Source organism: Lagopus muta, chromosome 1 (assembly GCF_023343835.1).
Source record: "Lagopus muta isolate bLagMut1 chromosome 1, bLagMut1 primary, whole genome shotgun sequence".
Lineage (NCBI taxonomy): Eukaryota > Metazoa > Chordata > Aves > Galliformes > Phasianidae > Lagopus > Lagopus muta.
Window position 1 is genome coordinate 65,987,356 of NC_064433.1, and position 21,337 is coordinate 66,008,692.

The 21,337-nt window shown below is 38.8% G+C and overlaps 1 protein-coding gene across 1 annotated transcript in view; it reads left to right on the forward strand.

The window, feature by feature from the left end:
- ST8SIA1 (ST8 alpha-N-acetyl-neuraminide alpha-2,8-sialyltransferase 1) overlaps positions 1–21,337 on the forward strand; it is a 126,143-nt gene that overhangs the window by 63,001 nt on the left and 41,805 nt on the right. Inside the window, exon 4 of the mRNA XM_048955637.1 lies at positions 2,486–2,578. Within this exon, the coding sequence (XP_048811594.1) occupies positions 2,486–2,578 (93 nt within the window). The remainder of the gene's footprint in view (positions 1–2,485; positions 2,579–21,337) is intronic.

Below are 21,337 nucleotides of genomic sequence, written 5' to 3' on the forward strand. Positions count from 1 at the left end.
GGCCTTGCATGTGAAAAAGGTGTGCATGAACTGCTGTGCTTTCTTGATGATTTTTTCCCCCCATCAAATCTATGCCTTAGCAGGGAAATACAAAAGTAAGTTGGCCAATAAGTTCTCCTCTTTCATTTATGTTCATATAAAAAAATGCTGACTTCAGACACTGTCCTGCTTCTACCTTCTTTCCTGCATGTTTACATACTCCTCAGTACCAGGAGCAAGAGTAAGATAATAAAAAACACATGCATCTTACTGTGAATCTTTTACTTCTTGGTACATTACTCACCTGCACGAAGCTTAGCACTCTGCTGACCCGTTCGAGAAAAGGGCAAAGAGTTTCTGAAGATGGACTGACTTCTTGCTGAGTTTCCCGTTGGCTGCTTAGGCCACTTCTTAATATTTCACGCAGGACAGATCGGGAAAGTGATTTACTGCTGAAGGGAGTTAGCGTGTTTAAGTATTGCTTCTGCAACTGGTGTGAGAAATAAATTAAGATGATAAAACTAAGGAGATATCTTGGTTCATCACAGTGCTTTTAAATAAACTTCAATCAAAAAAGGCCATATGAGTCTATGTTTATTCAAATCAGGAATCATTAAACTGTGGCCTGCCAGAGGTCTCTTATTCCATCTCTTTAATCTAGGGCAAGGTCACCTGTACACACATCTTTCTTCACAAACATTTGTTTGACCTACCATTGAAAACTGCTGGAGCTGTGCTCCTGAACCAGAGTGCCACAGAGTTTAATGGGAGCATGGGAAGAAAATGAAGCTGCCTCTCCCAGAAGTGCAACCCACGTCATGGAGACCCATGTCTCCCTGGTAACAGAGGAGAAGTGGTGGATTTGAACTAACAGCTCCCTGCCAGGCTGAGGCCCTGGGGCAGCAGGGAGATGCACCTCAGCCTGTCTGTACAAGATTTTGGGGGAAAAAAAAACAACAGCAAAACCACCTTAAAAAATCAACCTAACAACGCTACCAGTCTTGCTCCAGAAAAATTCCCAATTCCAATTTTCTTTGAGAATCTTGGTTTTGTTTTTACCCTGTAAGCACTAGTATTATTCTTCATATCTTTGGTTTAAGAAGTTAGACAACTCTGAAATTGAAAGCAGTGTTTTGACGCTCGTTTTTAGTGTAATTGCTGTTGTTGAGTTCATTTCTCATGACTAATTTCTATAACAGGGCTGAGTCTTGGATACAGCTTGAATTTATGTCATTTGCTCTAAAAGTGATGCCTCCTATTTATTTCTAAGAAAACTCTAGCAGATACAAAGAGAACAATCACACTATTTGATAGAGCAAATTCTCAGCTACAAAACATTATTTTTCGAGATAGTCACCATTAGCTACCTTTTTTGCCAGTGATGAACGAGAGCTGCATGCCATGCTCATAAGAATCTGCACCAGTGGAGGTGACCCGCTATCACCCTGCTGAAACACACCTCCCATTGCCTCGTGCTGTCATCCAGTGCTTGGTTTCCATCAACATTCACCAAGCACTGATGAATCTCAGTGAGTGCAATTTTTTTCTGCATGGAAGAATTTAATTCCACACCTTTGCTTCATACTTACTTCCGTGTCAGATGCTGTTTTGTCAGACTGCCCCTCTGCTGCCCTCTGACACACAGCAACAAGCTGTAATGGAATATCAGAGGGAGGGTTCAGCCTCTACTGCCATACCACCAACATCTACTTCTGATATTGTGGGACAAGATATTAAAGTGGGAGACATTACTTTTGGAGCAGCCCTCATATTTTCACCTTTATTTACAATCCTTCCTTCTTCTTCCACCTCTTTAATTAGGAGTATTTAGGACTGCTCCTTGTTTGCATGTTTCTCTCCACTTGTTCTTTTTGGAGCCCTGTTTGCTTGCCAAAGTAGATCTACTCGGTTACTTTATCTTTTTTATATTATTGCCTTGTCTGCCAGAACAAGACTGTAGAGAACATAGTATGCACACTGTAAATAATCACTTGCATTTTTTTCTCTGTATTTTCTTGGTAAGTTCTTTATACTGAAGGGCATTTACCTGTTGTTTGCAAGACGTATGTGATGTGTGTGATACCAATCCAGAGCCTGATGCTAGAAAACAAGACAAAGCAGAGTGAAAAAGAGAATTTGGAGGAGAGAGTTTGAAAAAAGTTTTGGCTGTAGATAATAACAGCTGTAGCCTTTCAACCTGTCAGAGGTGCCAGGTCACTTTGTTTTTGCTTAATAGTTCATAGGATCATGTCTACAAAAGATTTTTTTTTTTAATATATATTTCCCCACAGTCTGGTGCAAAAATGCCCTATTGTGCATATGGGATGTAGTATAGTATAGTAGGAGAATGCCTAGCTTGGTCCAGTGTTTGTACAGCACTTTCACATTTTCTGTCAGCTTGCAGTTCTTTTTCTAAAACTGCAAACTTGCAGAATAAAAAAGACTGGGGATGAAGCCTGTCAATCCTGACTGTCAGTTAAAATCTTGAATGTCTTTCTGTGCACAGGTGCAACCTTCCTCCTCTATCCAGAGAATACAGCAAGGATGTTGGATTGAAAACCCAGCTGGTGACTGCAAATCCCAGTATAATTCAGAAAAGGTAGGGAGCATGTTGCTCTGTCTCTGGATTGGAGAAACAGAAAAGAAAAAATGTGTCATTTGTGTTTTAGATATTAGTGTGCCAGAGTTATGTCCTGATCCTGGAAAAGATGAAATGCACAGTGGTTTCATGTTGGGTGAAATAAACCTAGATTTTTTCACTGTAAGCAGGGAAGCTAAGGAAGGCTGGCTTCTTGCAGTTTTTTCTTCGTTTTTTTTTTTCACATCTGTACCTCCAGTTCCCTCTCATTACCTGTATCACTGGGTATGTGCCAGAAGAGCTTTGGCTGCTCTCAAGCCAGGCGCATACCAAATGGGTGGACTACATCCTGCACTGGTGGGGCCAACTGGCTGCTGTATCCCACAGTTAATGAAGATGCTAATTTTGATTGCTCTTTGGTTCAACTCTGATAACTTCTCTGTCCTTACTCTCTTTGTATTATTTGTTTGATAGTGACTTACAAGTACAAAGGTGATTAGGATAGACTGATCAGCAGGTTTTGATCAGACAAGCTGTGCTTCTTAGGAGATTCGGATAAAGTTTTGGTTTTTATTAGCTGAAATTTTCCAAATTGCAATAGCTGTTGAGAGAGGGGAAGAGACAAGGGAAAATATGTCAGTGCCAGCTCTGATTGTGCCTTACTGAATTTTAATTGCCATGTTATTGTTTTTTTTTTTTTTTGTCACCCAGAATAAGGTAGGCTGTTCTCAGACAGAATGAGATCTAGTAGTAACCTGTCATTTTCACTGAAAAACAAAGAGAAAAGGCATAAACCAAGGGAGTGAGCAGGAGATTAGGCATAAAAAGTATAATGCAGGTATGGGGAGGTGAAGGATTATGAAAGAAAGCAAAGCAGTGAAATAAAATGAATAATAGAAAGCCAGGTATGTGAGAAAGAAGGAAGGCACTGAGCAGAACTGAAAATTGATGTTTGTTGCTATCTAAATGTAATATTTTTCTCTCTGCCAGGAATCAAAGAATTGACTAATTGTGAGTGAAAAAGATGGTTTATATGACAGTCTTCAACAGAGTAGGAAAGAGAAGGTGATCAAGAGGGAAATGGAGAAGTCATCAGCTTCAAGAGCTGTTTCAAGCAGAGAGTGTGTGAATAGGGGAAGGCACAGAAATGCCGTTAGGGTAAGATGAAAGCAAAACAAACAGAACTGGAAGAGAATGCACCAGGTGCCAGACAAGAAGAGGGAACTGCTCAGGGCAGGGTCTGAGGATGAGGGATCTGAAAATCCTATGGGAGGTACAGAGCTAATGAGGTTGATTTAAGAAGTGGGATGAAATGTCCAGAACATCACATAGCTTGGCAGTACATTGTGGATAATGTGAATAAGAGCAGTGAGAAGTACAATGCTTGCAAAGGTTTTTACAATTGTCAAGGCAGAGAATTGTTAAACTCATGAATATTTTCTGTGTCTCCTACATCCTTCATCAGTGGCTAGAGAGAAAAGCTTACTGAAGTTAGTATTTTTCAGAGAAGAAGAGAAAAAGGAAAAAGAGTTTTAGTGATGGTACAGGAAGACTATGGAACTATACTAAGGAGACTGTGGAGTTAACCAGTACAGAAAAAAAGGAAGGAGTGAGCACCTGTGAAATGATACCCTATGAGAGAGGGATATCAAAATGGGAGTGAGCTGACGAGGAGGGAAATGGAGGAAGAGAAAGGGGAGAAAGAATAGGATAACAGGAAATGGGATTGTTTTCAGTGTCCATTTTCAGCATGAGTGGATGATAACTGTGATGCAAGACATTTGATGAGAAAGTAATGTGGTGTTTATATGTATGTTTATTGATCAGATAAGGAGATTTACAACCAGTTACTAAGAATAAGATCGAGAACAAATTAATAGTGCTGAAAAATAGCAGAAACCTCCTCTGAGGTTTGAAGCTCTTGAGAGATCTGGCACTTATTTTCCTCTGCCTGGTCAGAAAGAGATTTTTTTAGAAATGTGTATATTTTACTAATGTTTCCTGTGTGCTCTCTAACCTCGTTATTTGGACTCCTGTGTGGTAAGTTAAAATTTAATCAAAGGTACAAGTCAGGAAGTTAAAATACAAAGAAGACTACTGCCCTCCTAAAGCAATCAATTTCTGTAGAAATAAGCTTTTTAAGGAACTGAGATACTTATCAATGTAGACTTTCACAACATTCAAGGACCTTCTCAGAGTAGTGACTGATATGTATCTGTTTCTAAGCTTTAAGTTAACTAGCTTCACGTAATGGCATTATTCATTATCATTCCTCCACTGTCCTCTTGTCCTTACTTTAAGTAGGTTGATATTGATGAGGCTTGACGTCTCAATTATCTCTCAAGTGTGTTATGGCAGATTTAGTGAATTAGTCCCACCATACTATTCATTGCTTCTAAAAGATATATCTTTACTGGATAATTTATGATCAAGCATATTAGGTAGGGCAAAGTTTTCATATCAGGGATAGGGAAGTAATTTTCTGTTTTGTTTTTTAAATCAAAATGATTTATTTCAGATAACTAAATTGTTGCTGATAATTAATGTTCAGTGATATTTCTTCTAGCTTGAGAGCCTTAGGATGGGAGAGTAAAAAATTTCACTCTGGGAGTACCTTGACTTCAGTGATACTTTCTAAATGTTACCATTTACAAATCCTTAAGTAAGCAGATAATAATGAAAGAATTAGAGATCAAGTTCCTGCTCTGTTTAAAGAAGCAATATCATTATGCATGCAGGTAGTAGAGATTTTGTGTGTAAAATATGGTGCTCAGTTCTCAGCTGGATTTGAAAAAGTATGAGGAATTTCCTACCCTAATGTTGCTTCTTAACATAAAGGAGTACTGACAGCAAAGGTATTATGATAGAAATTTCCCTGGCTGACTAGGAGATTCATGATGACTGCCCCAATTTCATTTTTCATCTAGGATGTGTCACAGGCATCTCCCTCCTATTAGTCCCTCTAGCCTATGTAAACCTTCCTGGCTGTTCTTAGGCTCTGTGGAAAAATCAGCAAGGTAATGTTGCTTACTGAGATTGTTTCTGTATCATTTCTATATCTAGTCATTTACGTACAGCTGTGGAGCAGAGCCTGACTAGTCAGTGGATCACACTGGGACATGAAAACATTTATGTAGATACTAATGATTTATGATCAATGACGGATTTTGACTAAGTGGTACAAGGAGTCACTATTTAGGATATAGATATTATGTGTTTCTTGAGTCACTGATTAAGAGCTGTTTCAGAGAAGCAAACTAGCAGTTGGATACTATCTTGCAACCTTCAGCAACTTTGATAAATATCTGGTAATACACCTGAAAGTCTGAACTTTCAAATAATCTGCAAACAAATGTTTTTTGCGGCAATCTTCCTTTCTGTTTGCCATGATTTTTCACTCTGTCTAACCTGTGTACACGTACATCATTGTTAATGTGGATGTAACAGCCCAAATAGATGGTTTCCTAGCATCCACTGTGTTTCAGATCTACTGATATCTGTTGGTAAGTGTTTCATCCAGGAGCTGTTTGTGTTTCTGACCTGTGTGGAAATAATCTCATTAGCAAGTGGCACAAAGAACATGGTAGTATTCTTTATTTCTCGTAATTCAGCATCATTATAACTAACAGAAGCCCCTGAGGTTTATAACGCACCTCCTGACACCTTACGCCTTTGAGACGTAATCCAACATCAGTTGAATTGTGTGAAGCTTCTCTCCCTTTTCATTTCAGTGTGCTTGAAGGCACACTCTTTGCACTTGGGAAAGAGCAGACAGCTGTGCAGCTGCTCTTTGAGCTGCTGCTGTTGTCAGCTTGAAGAGCAGATTGTGAAAGAAGTCTTGGAGTCACTGCCCTCACAATCCCTGCTGCATGATGAGCAATTAGGTCTGCAGCATTCTCTGGAGAAATACCTCCCAGTCTCCTGCTCAGCCTGAGCCCTCCATGCTGGAAAGTGGCATAGGATAGGCAAATAACATGGAGAAATCCTGCTGGCCTAGCAGGAAAGGAGAGCCCTTAAGTCTTTGTAGTGAAGTCTCTCAGTAGTTATATAACACTGCTAATGGAAATAGTCTGACTGAAACTTGAAGAGCAAGGTTTAGGGTCAGTCATCAGACTTGACAGTTTGGTATGAGTTTCTTTTCACTGAATGTGAATAATTTTTTTGCATTAAAATTAATTCACTTTTTTGATCTCAGTGATACTTCTCAATTTTTGGCAACATCCATTTCCTGCACTAAAGCAAGACGAAGGAATGAGACTAAAGGCTAACAAATGCAATGACTCTCCCGTGAAGCTTTGAAATGTCAGTTAAATATCGCTGTTATTTATTAGGTTGCCACAAAATTTGAGTGGGATTAAATTGCTTTTCTAAGGCGCTCCCTGAACCTAAGAACCAGCTCATAATCTTTTCTAGATTCAGTCCCAAAGACAGCTTTGAGTCCTTATGTCTTAAGCCATTAGGAATAAAAAGACTGAACCAAGGCAATTATTTAATTCGCTAAAAGCTTATTTAATCTTCGATTAAACATATGCACAGTGTTAAGTCCTGTTGCTAATGCTCATGAAAATAATACATCAGAATTCCTCTTGACTGTGTCTTTGTTAAAGACAATATATTTCAATCATAGGTAGTTACATCTTACATTAATAATTGAAAAAGATCATAAAAACAATTAGAGAAAAACCATACAAACAAAGAGAAAAATAAGTTATTGAAGTAAAATGCCTTGCTCACATCTTGTTCTTTTTTTAGGAATAAAGGGGATGGAGGGATCTTTTCCTGTGAACTCATTTTACCATGGAATTTTAAATAATTTGAGCTGTTCTTTCGTTCCTGGTAGCTACTGTTGATACTGAGTGTATCTCAGGTTATTCCATTGAGATGCACTCCAAAATGATAAGAATCACTGTTTTCATTCACATCGCAAAACTGCCCTTTTACATTCTACAGTATTCTTTGAATGTTTCTGCCAACAGCAAGAGGATAACATCTCTGAGAAATTATTCTTATTGGCAAGATACAGAGTACAATAAACCCTTCTGTATACAGAGAGCCCCACTGTCTTTCAATCAGTCTTTCCCCTAAGGTGAAATTCATTTAAAATCTTTAAATTTGCTGACAACTGAAGCCCCGCTTTCTCTCTGTGAGGAGCACCTGTTTTTGTCCTCATTTCTACAGAAAATGTGGTGTTGGAGAGGACTTCCCAGTACTGCCATCAGGTCAAAGGCAGAAGCAGTTAAAAAGTTCAGGAGAGCTGTAACACTTTCCTGGGGTGCTGTTAGCTAAGGTGACCGGAGGTGAGACAATACATAATCAGCAAAACTGATTGCTAGATATTAGAAAGAGCATCCTAGAGACTGCTGTTCAATTCATGTAGCTTGTGTTTAAGAACAAGCCTGATAGGTTGGGCTGTATGAGTAGAATTTTCCCAAGGCTAAGGGTAGACAAGATGTTATTTTGGGAGAACCTCTGCTCAATTACTCTATAGAAATCTCCATACTAAAATAATTGAAAGACTAATTGATAATGGGATAAAATGAGAAATTATAAATGAGATCTCAAGAAATCATAGTTCGATGCTCTAAAAAATCAGTTTTTTATTAGTGATTATTGTAAAGATAGAAGACATCAGGATTAAAAGAATTCATTTGGATTTCTGATAGAAAAGTCTTCAAATTTCAATATGACACGCATTTATTGTAGAGCTGGAGAGGCATAGGATGCATTATCTTACATGTATATTTGTGCATCCACTACTTTAAAAAGGGATTTTGGTGATAATCTTAATTATCTGTATTGCAAATGGCATTTTAATTGCAAATTTTTGTCTTACAAAAATCACCAGTACTTGCCCATATGTGCTGATACTCATTAACACATTGTCTCACACATTTTCATTTTTTTTGGCAAGTCGCTGCAGGAAAACTGTTGCTTTTTCTTTTCTCCACCCTCCTGCTGTCTTAAGACCACTATCTTGAAGAGTCTGCCAGCAGTACCAAACAGAAAGACAACCAGCTGTCTGGTTTTCCATTATTAGATTTGTGAAATGGGAGATCTATATATGTCCTTGAGCAAGTAATGCTTTTAATTAAGGTGATTTTTTTCATCCGTATGTTGATGCACTTGGACTTGATGTGAGAGCTACTAAACCCATTGCCTATATGTGGAGTAGTGTACCCAAGTACGTCCTTCATATTTAAGTATGGAAGTAATGTCTTCGAAATTAGTGAAATAACTTGTATGAGTACGATTTTTCTAGATCAATCCATATAGTGTCTTCTATGAGCAGTCAGATTTGTTCAAGGTCACATCCCAAAAGATTTTTAAGTGCTCAATCTCTTTTTAGGTAACCGATCATTCTATCGTAGTCTGTGGCTTTTAAAATTTGTTACTATCAAAATAATATTAAAAAAAAAAAGGCCTTTTTTGAGAGGCATAATAAATACTTTAGGGCATTATTTCCACGCGTATTTCGGTGAAAAGACTAAATAAGTAAAACAGATGGTGAAGAAAAGGATGAATGGAGAGAGAAAATCCAATGTGGAGTCTTTTAAGGGGAACAGATTTTCTTCTGGTATAAATCACTGCAGTAACTATTGTAGTGCTTTATACCAATAAGAACTTGACACAGGATTTTTTCTTGTCAGTTAAAGTTCTCTCTTTTGCTCTTGGAGCCTTTGGCTGGACTTATCTTCCAAACCGAGTACCCTGAGGGGGACAGATGAGGCACCCTCTTCTTCCCTGTCTGCTCTGGCATCTGAGTAGCCTTCTCTGTCCATCCTTATCCAGAAAAGTGTAGTCTGTCCTTTGAGGAGGAAATGTAAGAAATTTGATTTATTAGAAAGCATCTCTGCCTTTGGTTGTTTTTTTTTTTTTCATACTATTACACTAGCTCTAAGCTAAATTTGCAATTAAAAAAAACGAAAGTATGAGTGTGAGGTTGTGATTCATGAAAGTGGTTTTTGTAAGCAAAACCTGATCTGATTCAAAGGACAAATGGCTTGAGTCAGAATGTTAAAAAACTCCTCTGTATTTCTTACACGATGCTGTTAAATTGCTCAAAATGAGTCACTGTCAGCATCAGAGAACTTTTTTCATCAGAAGCCTTTTATGCATGATCACAAAAATAGGATAATTTTCAGTGAAAATACACCTCCAAGTGGAGTTGAGCTTTTTTATTTTATAGCGAAACTGCTGTTTTTCTGAACAGAACAGTTGAAAAAATTGGCATTTGCTTTTTATTGCCTCTAGTTTACTTCTATGGAAATTTTGGGTAGTTGACATCTGTTAAATTAGTATTTTCCTTACATTTGCTTAGATGAATGTTTAGCTGTAAAGATCCTTGGAGAGCAAGCGATATACTTGCTTCAGATGTGGCTGAATACTGAATCATTTTGTGCAGGACAGTTGGTTAATACAGCATGAGAAGGTATAGGTTTAACAGTGAGAGTCAGCTGCTCTGGTTGTAGAGGCAAACATGGGGCTTGCAGTTGGGTGGCCTTTCAGTGCCCCTTTCAGGTGCTGGCTCTGGTGAATAGTTATTTCGTGGTTTCCATATTAAAAAATTATTGTTGGGAAATTGAAATCAACTGTAAAAGGATATCTGTTGTTCTCAGCATGACACAATTTTTGTACCACTTTGGATTAGGTGAATATTAGCAGCTGACTCTGTCTCTGAAGTTTTATGAAGACCTGAGGCTGAGCACTTCTACCATATCTGTAAAGTCATGAGGAAATTCATTATGAGTTCTGAGGGATAAAGGAGGAGGGAGTGATTTACCTTTTACCCGTGTGTAATACAGTCATAATACGTAATACAGTAATATGTGTAATGTAGTCATAATAATGTAATATAATGTGTGGGGAGACCTCACTGCAGCCTTCCAATATTTAAAGGGAGTTTATAAACATGAGGGAAATAAACTTTTTGCAAGGGCAAGTAGTGATAGGACAAGGAAGAATGGTTTTAAACTAAAGGAGGGAAATTTTAGATTAGATGTCAGGGGAGAGGTTGTGGAACCGATGAATAACCTCACAGGTGGGGTGTGCAAGGCTAGATTGGATTGGGCCCCAGGCAGTCTGATCTAGTACTTGGTCCAGCAGTTGGCAACCGTGTGGTAGGGGGTGTTGGAGCTTGGTGATCTTTGAAGTTTCTTCCAATCCAAGTCATGCAATGAATCTATAAAGAAAGCTGTACACTTTATCTCACTGATCTGTCTCCAGAGTTTCCTGTAAGGCACATCTTTTAGTATTTTATTTTATTTTATTTTATTTTATTGAGAGTTGAGGCTAGTTAAAGGAGCCCCATCCCCTTTCTTCTTCTAATGCTCCATATTAAAAAGTAAATGTTGACTCCACTGTATTTTATTTGCTTACTGTTTGCCATTTCTGTTCCTTGAGTTTGTTACTCTAAGCAAGAGAAGCAACCTTGTTTGGGAGTTATGTATTTGAAATGTTAAAAAACTACCTGGACAGGTAAACAGCACTAACAGCAGAAGGACAGGAACAACCTTACAAAAGCACCTGCATGCTAAATTTAATCTTTTATGGTTTTCTATTTCCACCAGTTTCTCTGTGGAATGACTGAAGAGTAACACAACTGATAGTTGCATGGAAAGCTACAAACTATGATCCATAAAATTCCAAATTACAGTTTTGCAGTCGAATACTGAGAAGTTAATAGAATTCTATTAGAAGTGGAGTAATAGAACGCCTGCAAGACAGTACTCTTGCATCAGTGAGGAAACTGGAATCTTAGAGAATATAAATGTACTGAAAGAAGAAGGATGTCAGCTACAACAGGTAATGTGGACAAAATAGTCTTAACAAAGGATTTAGAACAGAAGTGAGAACAAACAACATGTAGGCTAAGGGATCCATAAATAAATTAGAAGTTAGAGGGATCTGGAGAATTTTTTTTAGGAGCTTCTAAGTAAATAGCCATAATGCTATGAGAACTGTCAAAGAAGGATCTTTTAGACTATTTTTCACAAGTTCTCAGGGAATGCAAAAAAAAAGAGAATAGTACCGGTATTAAAAGGGTGGTGAAAAATGCAGATCAGAAGGAATTAGTGACTCTGACTAAGTTTAGTACATGTAAAAAGAGTGGAAATGATTAAACACTGTAGGAAGTATTTAGATTTTCAGAAGGCCTGCCGCAGAAGACAAGAAAAGAGTAAAGGGCATCGAAATTGAGAAAAAAAGTATCTTCAGGAATTAAAACCTGTTTCCAAAGCCAAGGAGTATAATGCATGGAAGTCAATTATTTGTTGGTCTCAGAAAGTTCTGAACTTATTCTAATACTGATTAATTTATGTTTCAAGAGAAGTCTTGAAAATGCTAAATAGCTTAATTCTGACGGCTCCAAAATGTGTTTTTAAACTGTTCAGGAAGAAGTGTCAGGCAGCTCTACTCAAACTAATTACAATTCATTAAAAGATCTTTAGAAGAAATACTCTGACTGTATTGTAGAGATGTCCGTTCCATTTGTATGTAGACTGACAGAATGAGCAATTAGGTATACATGTATATTTGAAATGGGTAGAGTACTTGCAGAAGCCAAAATTTCAAAAAGATAAATAACTTTTTTACTGGAGTGGTCTGATCTTTGTATTTCTTCTGTGAGTAAGATAAATTTGTGAAAAAAAACATAAAGTCAGAACTGAAGAATTCTGTAACATGACCATTTCACAGCCAGTTCATGGAAAACTCATCAGAGGCCTTTCAAGAGGAACAACACAGACAGCATTTTCTGAACAAGAGGATACAGCAGAAGTTTCCTCTGTATTCAACATGCCCAGGAAGTTTTGCTTCCTTTTTCAGTCCAGGTGCATGTCTAGTGTCTTCCAAAAAGTAATAGTAGTATTCTCGCAATTGAGTAGTAGTATTCTTGTAGTATTCTTTTAGTAGTTTAAGGAACTTAAAATGTAAGGTCTGTAGGGAGAGAAAATATTAGGTCAAAATATAGACAAACATTCAATCACAGGAGTCGTTTCACAAAACATAAACAAGAAAAAAGTGTGGAATTTAAAAGCAACTGTTCTGAGAAGTATTTCTCATTTGTTGTTTTTTGTTAGTTTGTTTTTATCAGATGAATCAGCTGACACTGCCTATCTTACAGACCATACCTTGTTTATCTGCTAGAGGGGTAAAGTCATAGGCTTTATTTTCTTTCTCTTCTGCTTCATCTGTACCCTGGAAGTGTAGCAATATTAATCCTCTCAAGGGTTGACCTCAGACCTACTGAAGTCAATGAAACCATGTCTGCACTGCAGAAAAAGAGCTGCTTCCAAACTAGACAAAAAAAGGTGTATGGTCTGTGTCATACACAGTCTGTCATACACAAACTCCCTGGGCCATGTATTCCAGTATTTGGAATACTGCCCTTACAGGAAAAAACGCCTTTCCTCTGTTTAAACAAAATTTCTTATTTTCTTGTATCAGGTGCCTATACTTTTTGAGGTGTCTAATTTGAAAGATCTGCTTAAATGTGCAAGGCTGAGAATACTATCAGTAGATGGTGGAACCTGAGCTGAAGCTCCAGGACATAACTATGCCTTTTTTGTAATGAGATTTTAATCTCCTCCTTTCCCCACCCTCTACTCAGTTTAATTCTATCCACTAGATCTTTCATATAATCATAGAATGATGGAATGGCTTATGTTGGAGGGAACCTTCAAGATCTGGAGATGGGGCATCCACAACCTCTCCGGGCAGCCTGTTCCTGCACCTCACCACTTGCTGAGTAAAAAATGTCTTAGAATCATAGAATCAACAAGGTTGGAAGAAACCTACATGATCATCCAGTCCAACCGCCCACCTGTCACCAATAGCACTCTCTAAACCATGTCCCTCAACACAGCATCTAAACATTCCTTGAACAGCTCCGGGGTCAGTGACTCTACAGGGCCAGTCACTCCTCCAGTGACTCCCTGGGCAGTCCATTCCAGCACCTGACCTTTTGGAGAAGTAGTATTTCCTTACATACAGCCTGAATCTCCCCTGGTGCAACTTGAAGCCATTCCCTCTAGTTCTATCACTAGTTACATTGGAGAAGACGCCAACCCCCAGCTTACTACTACCTCCCAAAATGTCTTCATAAACACTTTACATGAATCTGCCTTCTTTTAGTTCAAAGCCATTTCCCTTTGTCCTATCACTATCAGACTGAGTGAAAAATCAGTCCCCCTCCTGCTTGTAAGCTTCCTTCAAGTACTTGAAGGCTACAATGAGGTCTCCCTGGAGCCTTCTCTTATTCAGTCTGAACAATCCCAACTCTCAGCCTGTCTTTGTAGGAGAGGTGCTGCAACTCTTTGATCGTCAAGGTTACCGTCGGCCTTCAAGGGTGCAAGCTTACATTGCTGGCTCATGTCAGCTTTTCACCTGTCAGAACCCTCAAGTCCTTTTCCACAGGGCTACTCTCAGTGAGTTCTCCTAGTCTGGATTTGTATCCGTGCTAACTGCTCTCTGCAATTGCTCTTCCAACTCATGTACTAAGGTGGTATAAGTAGTTCTTGTCGCTGGTATTTTAGATCATATACTGTTTCAGAGGGTTTTTTGTTTGTTTACTTGTTTGTTTTTAATTGGAGTCTAGTGTAATGCTGGTTAAGCATTACCTTCCCCTGGTGAAGCTGTGCTGGCTGTCTCAGATCACACGCCCATTCCTCATGTGATCAAGCATGTCATCCAGGATGATCTGTTCCATGATCAGTGCCGAGTTTGTTCTTAAACTTTCATTATTTGTAAAATAAATAAAGGACGAATGGCCAGGAGAGTAGCCTTGAAAACCTGAATCAGATTACAGATTAAAGTAGAGTAATTCTGAGCAAGATTATTGATATGAAAATGATCACTGTCCATGTACAGTCCTTTTTTGTGGATGGAAAGCACAGCTGTGAGGGTCAGTGATGCTCATTACTCTTTAACCGATTCATTATTGATGAAGGATGGCTTACCATCTGCACATGTTCTTCCCATCAGCTGACCTAGCTGGGGCTTTAGCAGGGACATGCTAAATGGATGACTGTCCCAGGAGTCCTAACCACACTGTCCTCAGGTCATGCTCTCCACTCTGTCCAGCTGTATGTCTCTCAGTCATGCTGATTTTCCTTGTGCCCTCGTTTAGGCCAGTAAAATTTAATGTAAATGCATGACAGGCTTAAAACACTGAGTGCAAACTACTCTCAAGTAGAACAAAAGCAAGCCTTTGTACTGACATGAAGGTGTCTTGATACTGCTAGTAAGTGAAATCCAAGGCCATTCGTAAATACAGTTCCTTTACTAGTTATCTTCTGGCTCGAGTCCCTTCATGCCTTGTCCCAGAGGGTCCTCCACTGAGAGCTGCTTTAAGCTGTTCTCATCCTTCTGTATGAGGCAGGAAGGAGCCTTTGGAAAAGCTGCAAAAAGTGGGACTGGTTCTAAAGCATATTTGGCAGTCAAATGCAAGGTTTATTGTTAGCCTTAAAGAGGGGTTTCTGACTGTTGATCTTGAACTGTAATGGAGAGAAGGAACCAACAGATTTTTTGGCTGGGACATGATATCAAGGAGTTGATTTCTGTCCCACTTTAGAGGGTTTTTATTTCTAAATGGAGTAAGTTTAAGTCAAGCTACTGTTTACAAACTGTTGTGGAGCAGGGTCATTTAGCAAGACAGATGAAATATCATTGTCTTTCATTTTTTGAATGGAGCAGCAGGAGAATGAGGGAGACAGTGAAAATCCAGAGCACCATCTTCCTGGCTCTTTGCCCAACATTCAATCATAAGTGCTTGTTGTGGTGCCTAACATTATAAGCAGATTTAAATCCATGGCTTCTCATGCTATCTCTTTTATGAGCATTAAATCTGCATTGAAAGATTAATGGGACCTGCCAGAGAAGCTGCTTTTGTTTGCAGAGTTGCTAGTTGCTGTTCACACATTGTCAGAATACTGCAAATTTTGGTTCTCATCTGTATTTTTCCTCATGTAAGGGGCACGTACTAAGTCCAAGGAATTTTCCATTAGCAAGGACTGTCAGGACCCCGAGCATCCCACTTTCCCACAGAGTGGATGGTATCCATCAGTTTTTCAGGGATGTGTCCCTTCCTGTTGGTTTTCCACTAAGCAGAAGCACAGGAAGCAGCCACAGCATGTGAGGACCTTCACCATCCTCCTTTTATTCTTCGTAATGTTAGTGTTCCTGCTCCTGAACATTGCTGGGTCAGCTCAGTTCTGGCATAATATTTGCCCTGCCTCTCATTTTGCTCTCTGCATCTTTGCCTGTAAATGTATCTCTGTGAACTGAGGCCTTAAATAACCGCCATTAGCAACAGTTTTCAAAACTCAAGTAGAAAAATTGTACAGTCGTCAGTGCCACTGGATGTTATTTACTTGCTTGAAGTAAAATATGTGTAAGATATTAAAACATATTAATGTTTTTTTTCCCCTTTTGTGTGTACTAATTACAAATAATAATTCTGTCCCACACAATAAACTCTCCTGTAAGGGAGAAATTCTCTCTTCACATGAGAAAGGCATGCACCATGACAACCTTCAAAATGTGGTTCATTGCCTTCAGGTGACTTGTGGCAGATGAAGCCCTGACCTGAAAGTTTCTGTATAATTTTGCTTATTTTGCACTACTCAGAAAGACTTCTAATCTAATTCCCCGAAGGGCATATATTGTTGAGTGTGGAAGGGGCATTGCAGTGGACATTGCAGGAACTAGGAGGCAAGATTTCTGTGATGTCAGAAAAGGTCATTTTGCTTCGGATTACTTGTTTGAAATATTGGCTGTAAGGATATGTGTTGGTTGATTTTAGAATAAATATTTTTAGAGTTCCTGGTGAGTTTGTGTAGAATGTAAGTAATGCTGTTCGGTTAATGCTGTTTTTGCCATTGTAGCAGAGTGTAGTTTATAGTGATGAGCTGGGATATTAGATAATCTTATTCCTGTTGTCTATTTCATGCTTCATTCTGCTCTTTAATACGTACTTGTATATAAAGTGTCCTTGTCTGACTGTAGGGCTGCATGTGGGCTGAATCTAGCCATTTGAAAGCTTCTTTCTGCTCTTTCTCCTTTTCTGTAGAGGAGATGGGGAGGAACTGGCAAAAGCAGCAAATACAGTCTGACTACCCAAATGACTACTTCAGTCACAGCCTGACATACAGATCTGTAAGCAATTGCTGTTGCTACTGAAACCAATGAAATATGGGAGGGCTGGCAGCTACTGCACGGTACGGAGTTGGAAGAGAAGGTTGCATGAGAGTGGTGCAGAGAAGCCCTAGATCCACCTCTCATCTGTCTTGCACTATTCCCCACCCACCTTCCCCTTTGTCACTAAACATGTAACACACTGAACAAGAAGCACCAACTCTGTGTGGTTGGAAGCAAAACTATGTCAGTGCCGCACAATATAATGCCTCTGACTGATGTGGGGCAGCATGTTCCTCTGGTGAGACGTATGTTCCTTCTCTGCGTTGCTTATCAATCAGTTGTGAACATCCTTTGGCAGCAGCCTGGAAAAGACTTCCTGTGAATTGCTCAGAAGGTTCTTCACAACTTTCTTTCATGCCGTTTGGCAGAAGCTTGAGTTGTGCAAAGTGAATGAGTGGTTGCGTGCTTAGACTACAACTGTGAAGTGCAAGCTGTTCAGACAGCTCTGACAGAAGCAGCAGCCTGAAGAAAGAGGACATCCAAGTACATGACGAACTGACTGCTTTTAGGCTGGTGGCACACTAATAGAGCTGGAAGTAAGTTGTCACGTATCCTCTAACTTGCTAAGCAAATTTACTCAGACCTGGATTTTTCTTCCCTTTCTACATTTGCTCACAACAGACAAGCACTTTTCTTCTTAAAATTTGCTGAATCTGTACATTTGCCCTGAAATTTGGGGCTGAAACAAAACAAAACTTCAAGAGAAAATTGTTTATGAGAAGTAAACAATTTGACTATTTCCCACCTTGCAGATGCTTTGGACTTCATGCATAGTGAGAGCTTGATTGATTGTGGAGGGTTGAATGCTTGAAAGAAACTGAAACTGAATTGCACTACACAAGTAATTTCCACCAAAAAAAAAAAATAGACTTCCATCACATTTTTTGTGCATGCCTGGACCCCTTGGTGGATAGTTTAGCAGTCCTATGGAAAACTACACTGTTGGTTTGCTTGCTGTGCCATGTTCACTTAATTCTGAGTCACTGTGAGTTCAGGCAGGAATTATCAGCAAGTTTCTTCTTTGTGTTTAAATTATATAAAGCAATCTGCTTCATGCCATGTAAGTCTCAACTCAAAGATCTGACTGGATTAGCTATGCAGGCACAGCTGGAGTTACAGATAATGGATAACATCCTCAGCTGGTGTATTATATTCACTATAATTCTAGGAAGCCAGCAGAGCTATACTAATTCCTGTCATCTGAACAGCAGTACTTTCTGCATTTGCACTCTATCTCTCAGCTGCCAAAGCTTATGTTTGGGCTTTTGTGCAGAACTTAATGACATCCCTTGTGCTTGAATAGAGCAGAGTGCCCTATAAACAATAGGTTCTCTTACAAGTGATTGAGCATTAATGCTGGAGGTCCTTTTGTCTTTTGTTGAAATTGAGACGTACAGAAGGACCAGATCGATATTAAATGTGAGGTACTTGTGATTTTCATGAGTTTTCTTTTATAATGAAAGTGGCATCAAACTAAAGGTTGTTATTTAAATGAGTAATTCATGAAATGATATCATCATCTAACACGTAATTAATCAGAGACAGATTCCCTATTTCCTTTACCACTTCAGTTATTTTCGCTTATATATCAGCTCTCCAGATGTCCAAAAATTACTACAGAAATCTGTAGGAAATTAAGCTGTTTTTCAAGACACTGGACAACAGTTTCTGAGTGTTTTTCAAAATTTCCAGTGCAAAAAACAACACTTATTTGTGTGTTTGAGTCCATGTATTAGAATGAAGAGGATTGAAGGAATATGAACAAAGCATTGATTCAGATGTAATTTAATAGCCTTGCTTTTCCGTGTGATAACATACAGAATTTCCTATTCTAAGTGCAGTTGTTCACTCGGGGCAGCTGTAGAGCTGAGGATCCAACCACACTGCAAGTCATCTCACCTAACTGCGGACATCACAAAGTCCAGACTTTGCAGTTAATGGGGAGAGTACTTACCTGTGAAGAGATCCTTGTGTTTCCAAATGTCTGTCACCATCAGCTCCTGTATCTTTTGTGGTGCCTGTGCCTTTAAATCCCTCTGATTTCTTCAGAAGGTGTAATTGGATATTTTTGTTGTATGTAGCAAGGAATGCTGTCTAATATTTTGAAGCATGACATTTTGATGACTACCCATAAAACAGCAGTATGTTTCTGGCCAACAGAATGCTAACATTCACTTCTCAAGGAAATCAGCGACAGCAGCAGCATATTATTTATTAAAAATAAAATAATAAAAAAGTGATGCTATCCTGTTTTTTAATTCATTGTTGTACATTTACAGACTCCCTTAAAAGCTTTAGGCCATAGTGCATTTTCTTCTGAAAGGGTTAATGCTGTGACTAAGGAGGAGATGTGTTCTAGTAATCTTTGTTTATAGGTACAGCTTTGTAGCCGTACACAGTGAACAGTGCTTCTTGTTTTGTTCCAATATTCTTAAGTATTGTATGCACAGCAGTTACAATATTGGAACAATAAAATTGAGAAGCAGCCTTGTCATGCTACTGATATTATGATCAGAGTTGTCCATTCTGGTTTATGAATTTCTTCTGCTGCTAGGTAATTACTGAAGTACTGGTCCGTTCAAAGCCAGTGTCTGGTACAGATACAGGCACCGTCTATTCTTCTTCACTGCAGCTCAGCAACATGACCAGTTTTTTCTGCTTTTTTTCTGTGGTATGCTGAAATTGATTTTGCTTTTGACTGGACATTTAAGTTAGCTTGAGCGTGAGGGAAAGCTCCTTTCCTCCCTTGTATTTAAGTGCACAAACTGCAAAATCTGCAGTTCCACAGCTTCACTAGTAGCTAAGAGACAAGAGAAGTTTGATTACTGAGAACTAAAAGTGGCACCTGGCACACATCACACATATCAAACCTAGTAAATCTGCAAAGCCAGTGGTTCAGCTAATGGATGGGTTACATGGGGCAGCAGTGCCTACTGCTTCACTGTGTTGTAGCAGAATTGAAATATAAACCTAGGAGATTACCAGGTTCTGATCTCCACTAGCTGGTCACTGAATTATGCCAAAAAACAAGAAAATCAGCTTTTCCCTGTGTGCATACTGTTCTAATGAGTTAAAAATAAATTAATGAGTGTAAAGCTACCAGCCCCTCTTTCCTATATGCTTGCTATTGATTCAAGGCACAATTTATGGAATTTTGTGTGTTTTCTGTGGCTTTAACTCAGTGCACCTGAGTGCTTCGCTAGCAGGTGGCAGAGCTTTGCACTGGAATGTCTGGAGAGCATTCACAAGTTTCGTTGTGCTATCTTTTCCTGGATGCAGCAATCTCTAGAAAACTGCTAGGGAAAGAGGTCATTATATTTTAAATTATCACAATGACTGTGAGTCAAAGCCTGCAGCAATTCTGCAAATCCATTCATTTCCATTTAGCTTTCTGTTGTATAACGTAATTCCTTTAAATAGTCTTTTTTTTTTTTTTTTTTTTTTTTTGTCTTTGCTATAAGACATCAGACATAGAAGTGGCAGATGATTATTTACCTCTGTTAGTATCAGAGTATCTCTCACTGTGGCAACTCAGTCAACATCATTTTAAAAATTAGCCATAAAGGTGCATTTAGAAGTGAGACATAAGAAGTGATTTGTGACAGATATACACTGTTGTAGGGGCTGGAGGGAGGAGGAAGGAGAGGTACTGGATTTTATATATGTTCAGTCTATGACAGAAGAGCAGTTGGAATAAAGCATGCTGTGTTATCTGGAGGGAGCATTATAGTCCATAATTTTTAACACTCCACAGAGAACTTCTGAAGTGCCTTCAGTTCTATTTGCTTCAGCACTGCAGAAGGTTACATGCTCTTATGAAGAGTTCCTGTTGTAGGATGAGAGGGAGAGCTTACTGTAAAGCTTTTTCCAATCAGCAGAACTGGGAAATTGATCCCTGAATTACATAACAACCATGCTAGCTAGAAATGGGTACGTAACAGCTGTTTTCAATATTAAGCATTTTCTTCCCAGATAACCCTTCAGAAAAATCAAAGTATCGTTGTTTTTTGTTTGTTTGTTTGTTGTTGTAGTGATAATCTGAGACAAATGCATGATTCAGAGTACTTAAGGACTGAAAGGGGAGTGGAGATCCTCAGTTATTTCCCTCTCTGTTACAACAAGCCCTTCCTTCTCTCACCCCTAGGCTAGTGCAGTATGCCCGGTTCTCAGCATCCAGACATATCTTGCTGAGTCACAAAGGAAAGGACTGTGTGTCTGCCTTATTCCTGGCAGTACTTGTAACCCCCAGGAAAGAAATACTTTGAAGAATGATTCAACAATAAAAGTGAAACCGATAAAAATACTTGGCCTTTACATTTTGTTCTGCACTCACTTTTCCTTTATCTCAATTTAAATTAAATGAAAGATCTATAAATGTGTGCTCAAAAGATTTGAGAGTGAAAACTGTTGTTTGAAATCCTAAATATGATTAAAGCTTATTTTCTCACTGATCTTTGACTCAATTATAACATTAGAGTTTGCTTCTTGTTGGACATCATTTCCTAGGGAGCAGAGGCAAATACACAGGAGTACACAGCTAATAGGGCAGTTCCTTATTACTTTTGAACGTCTGGTTTCAAGGCAGAC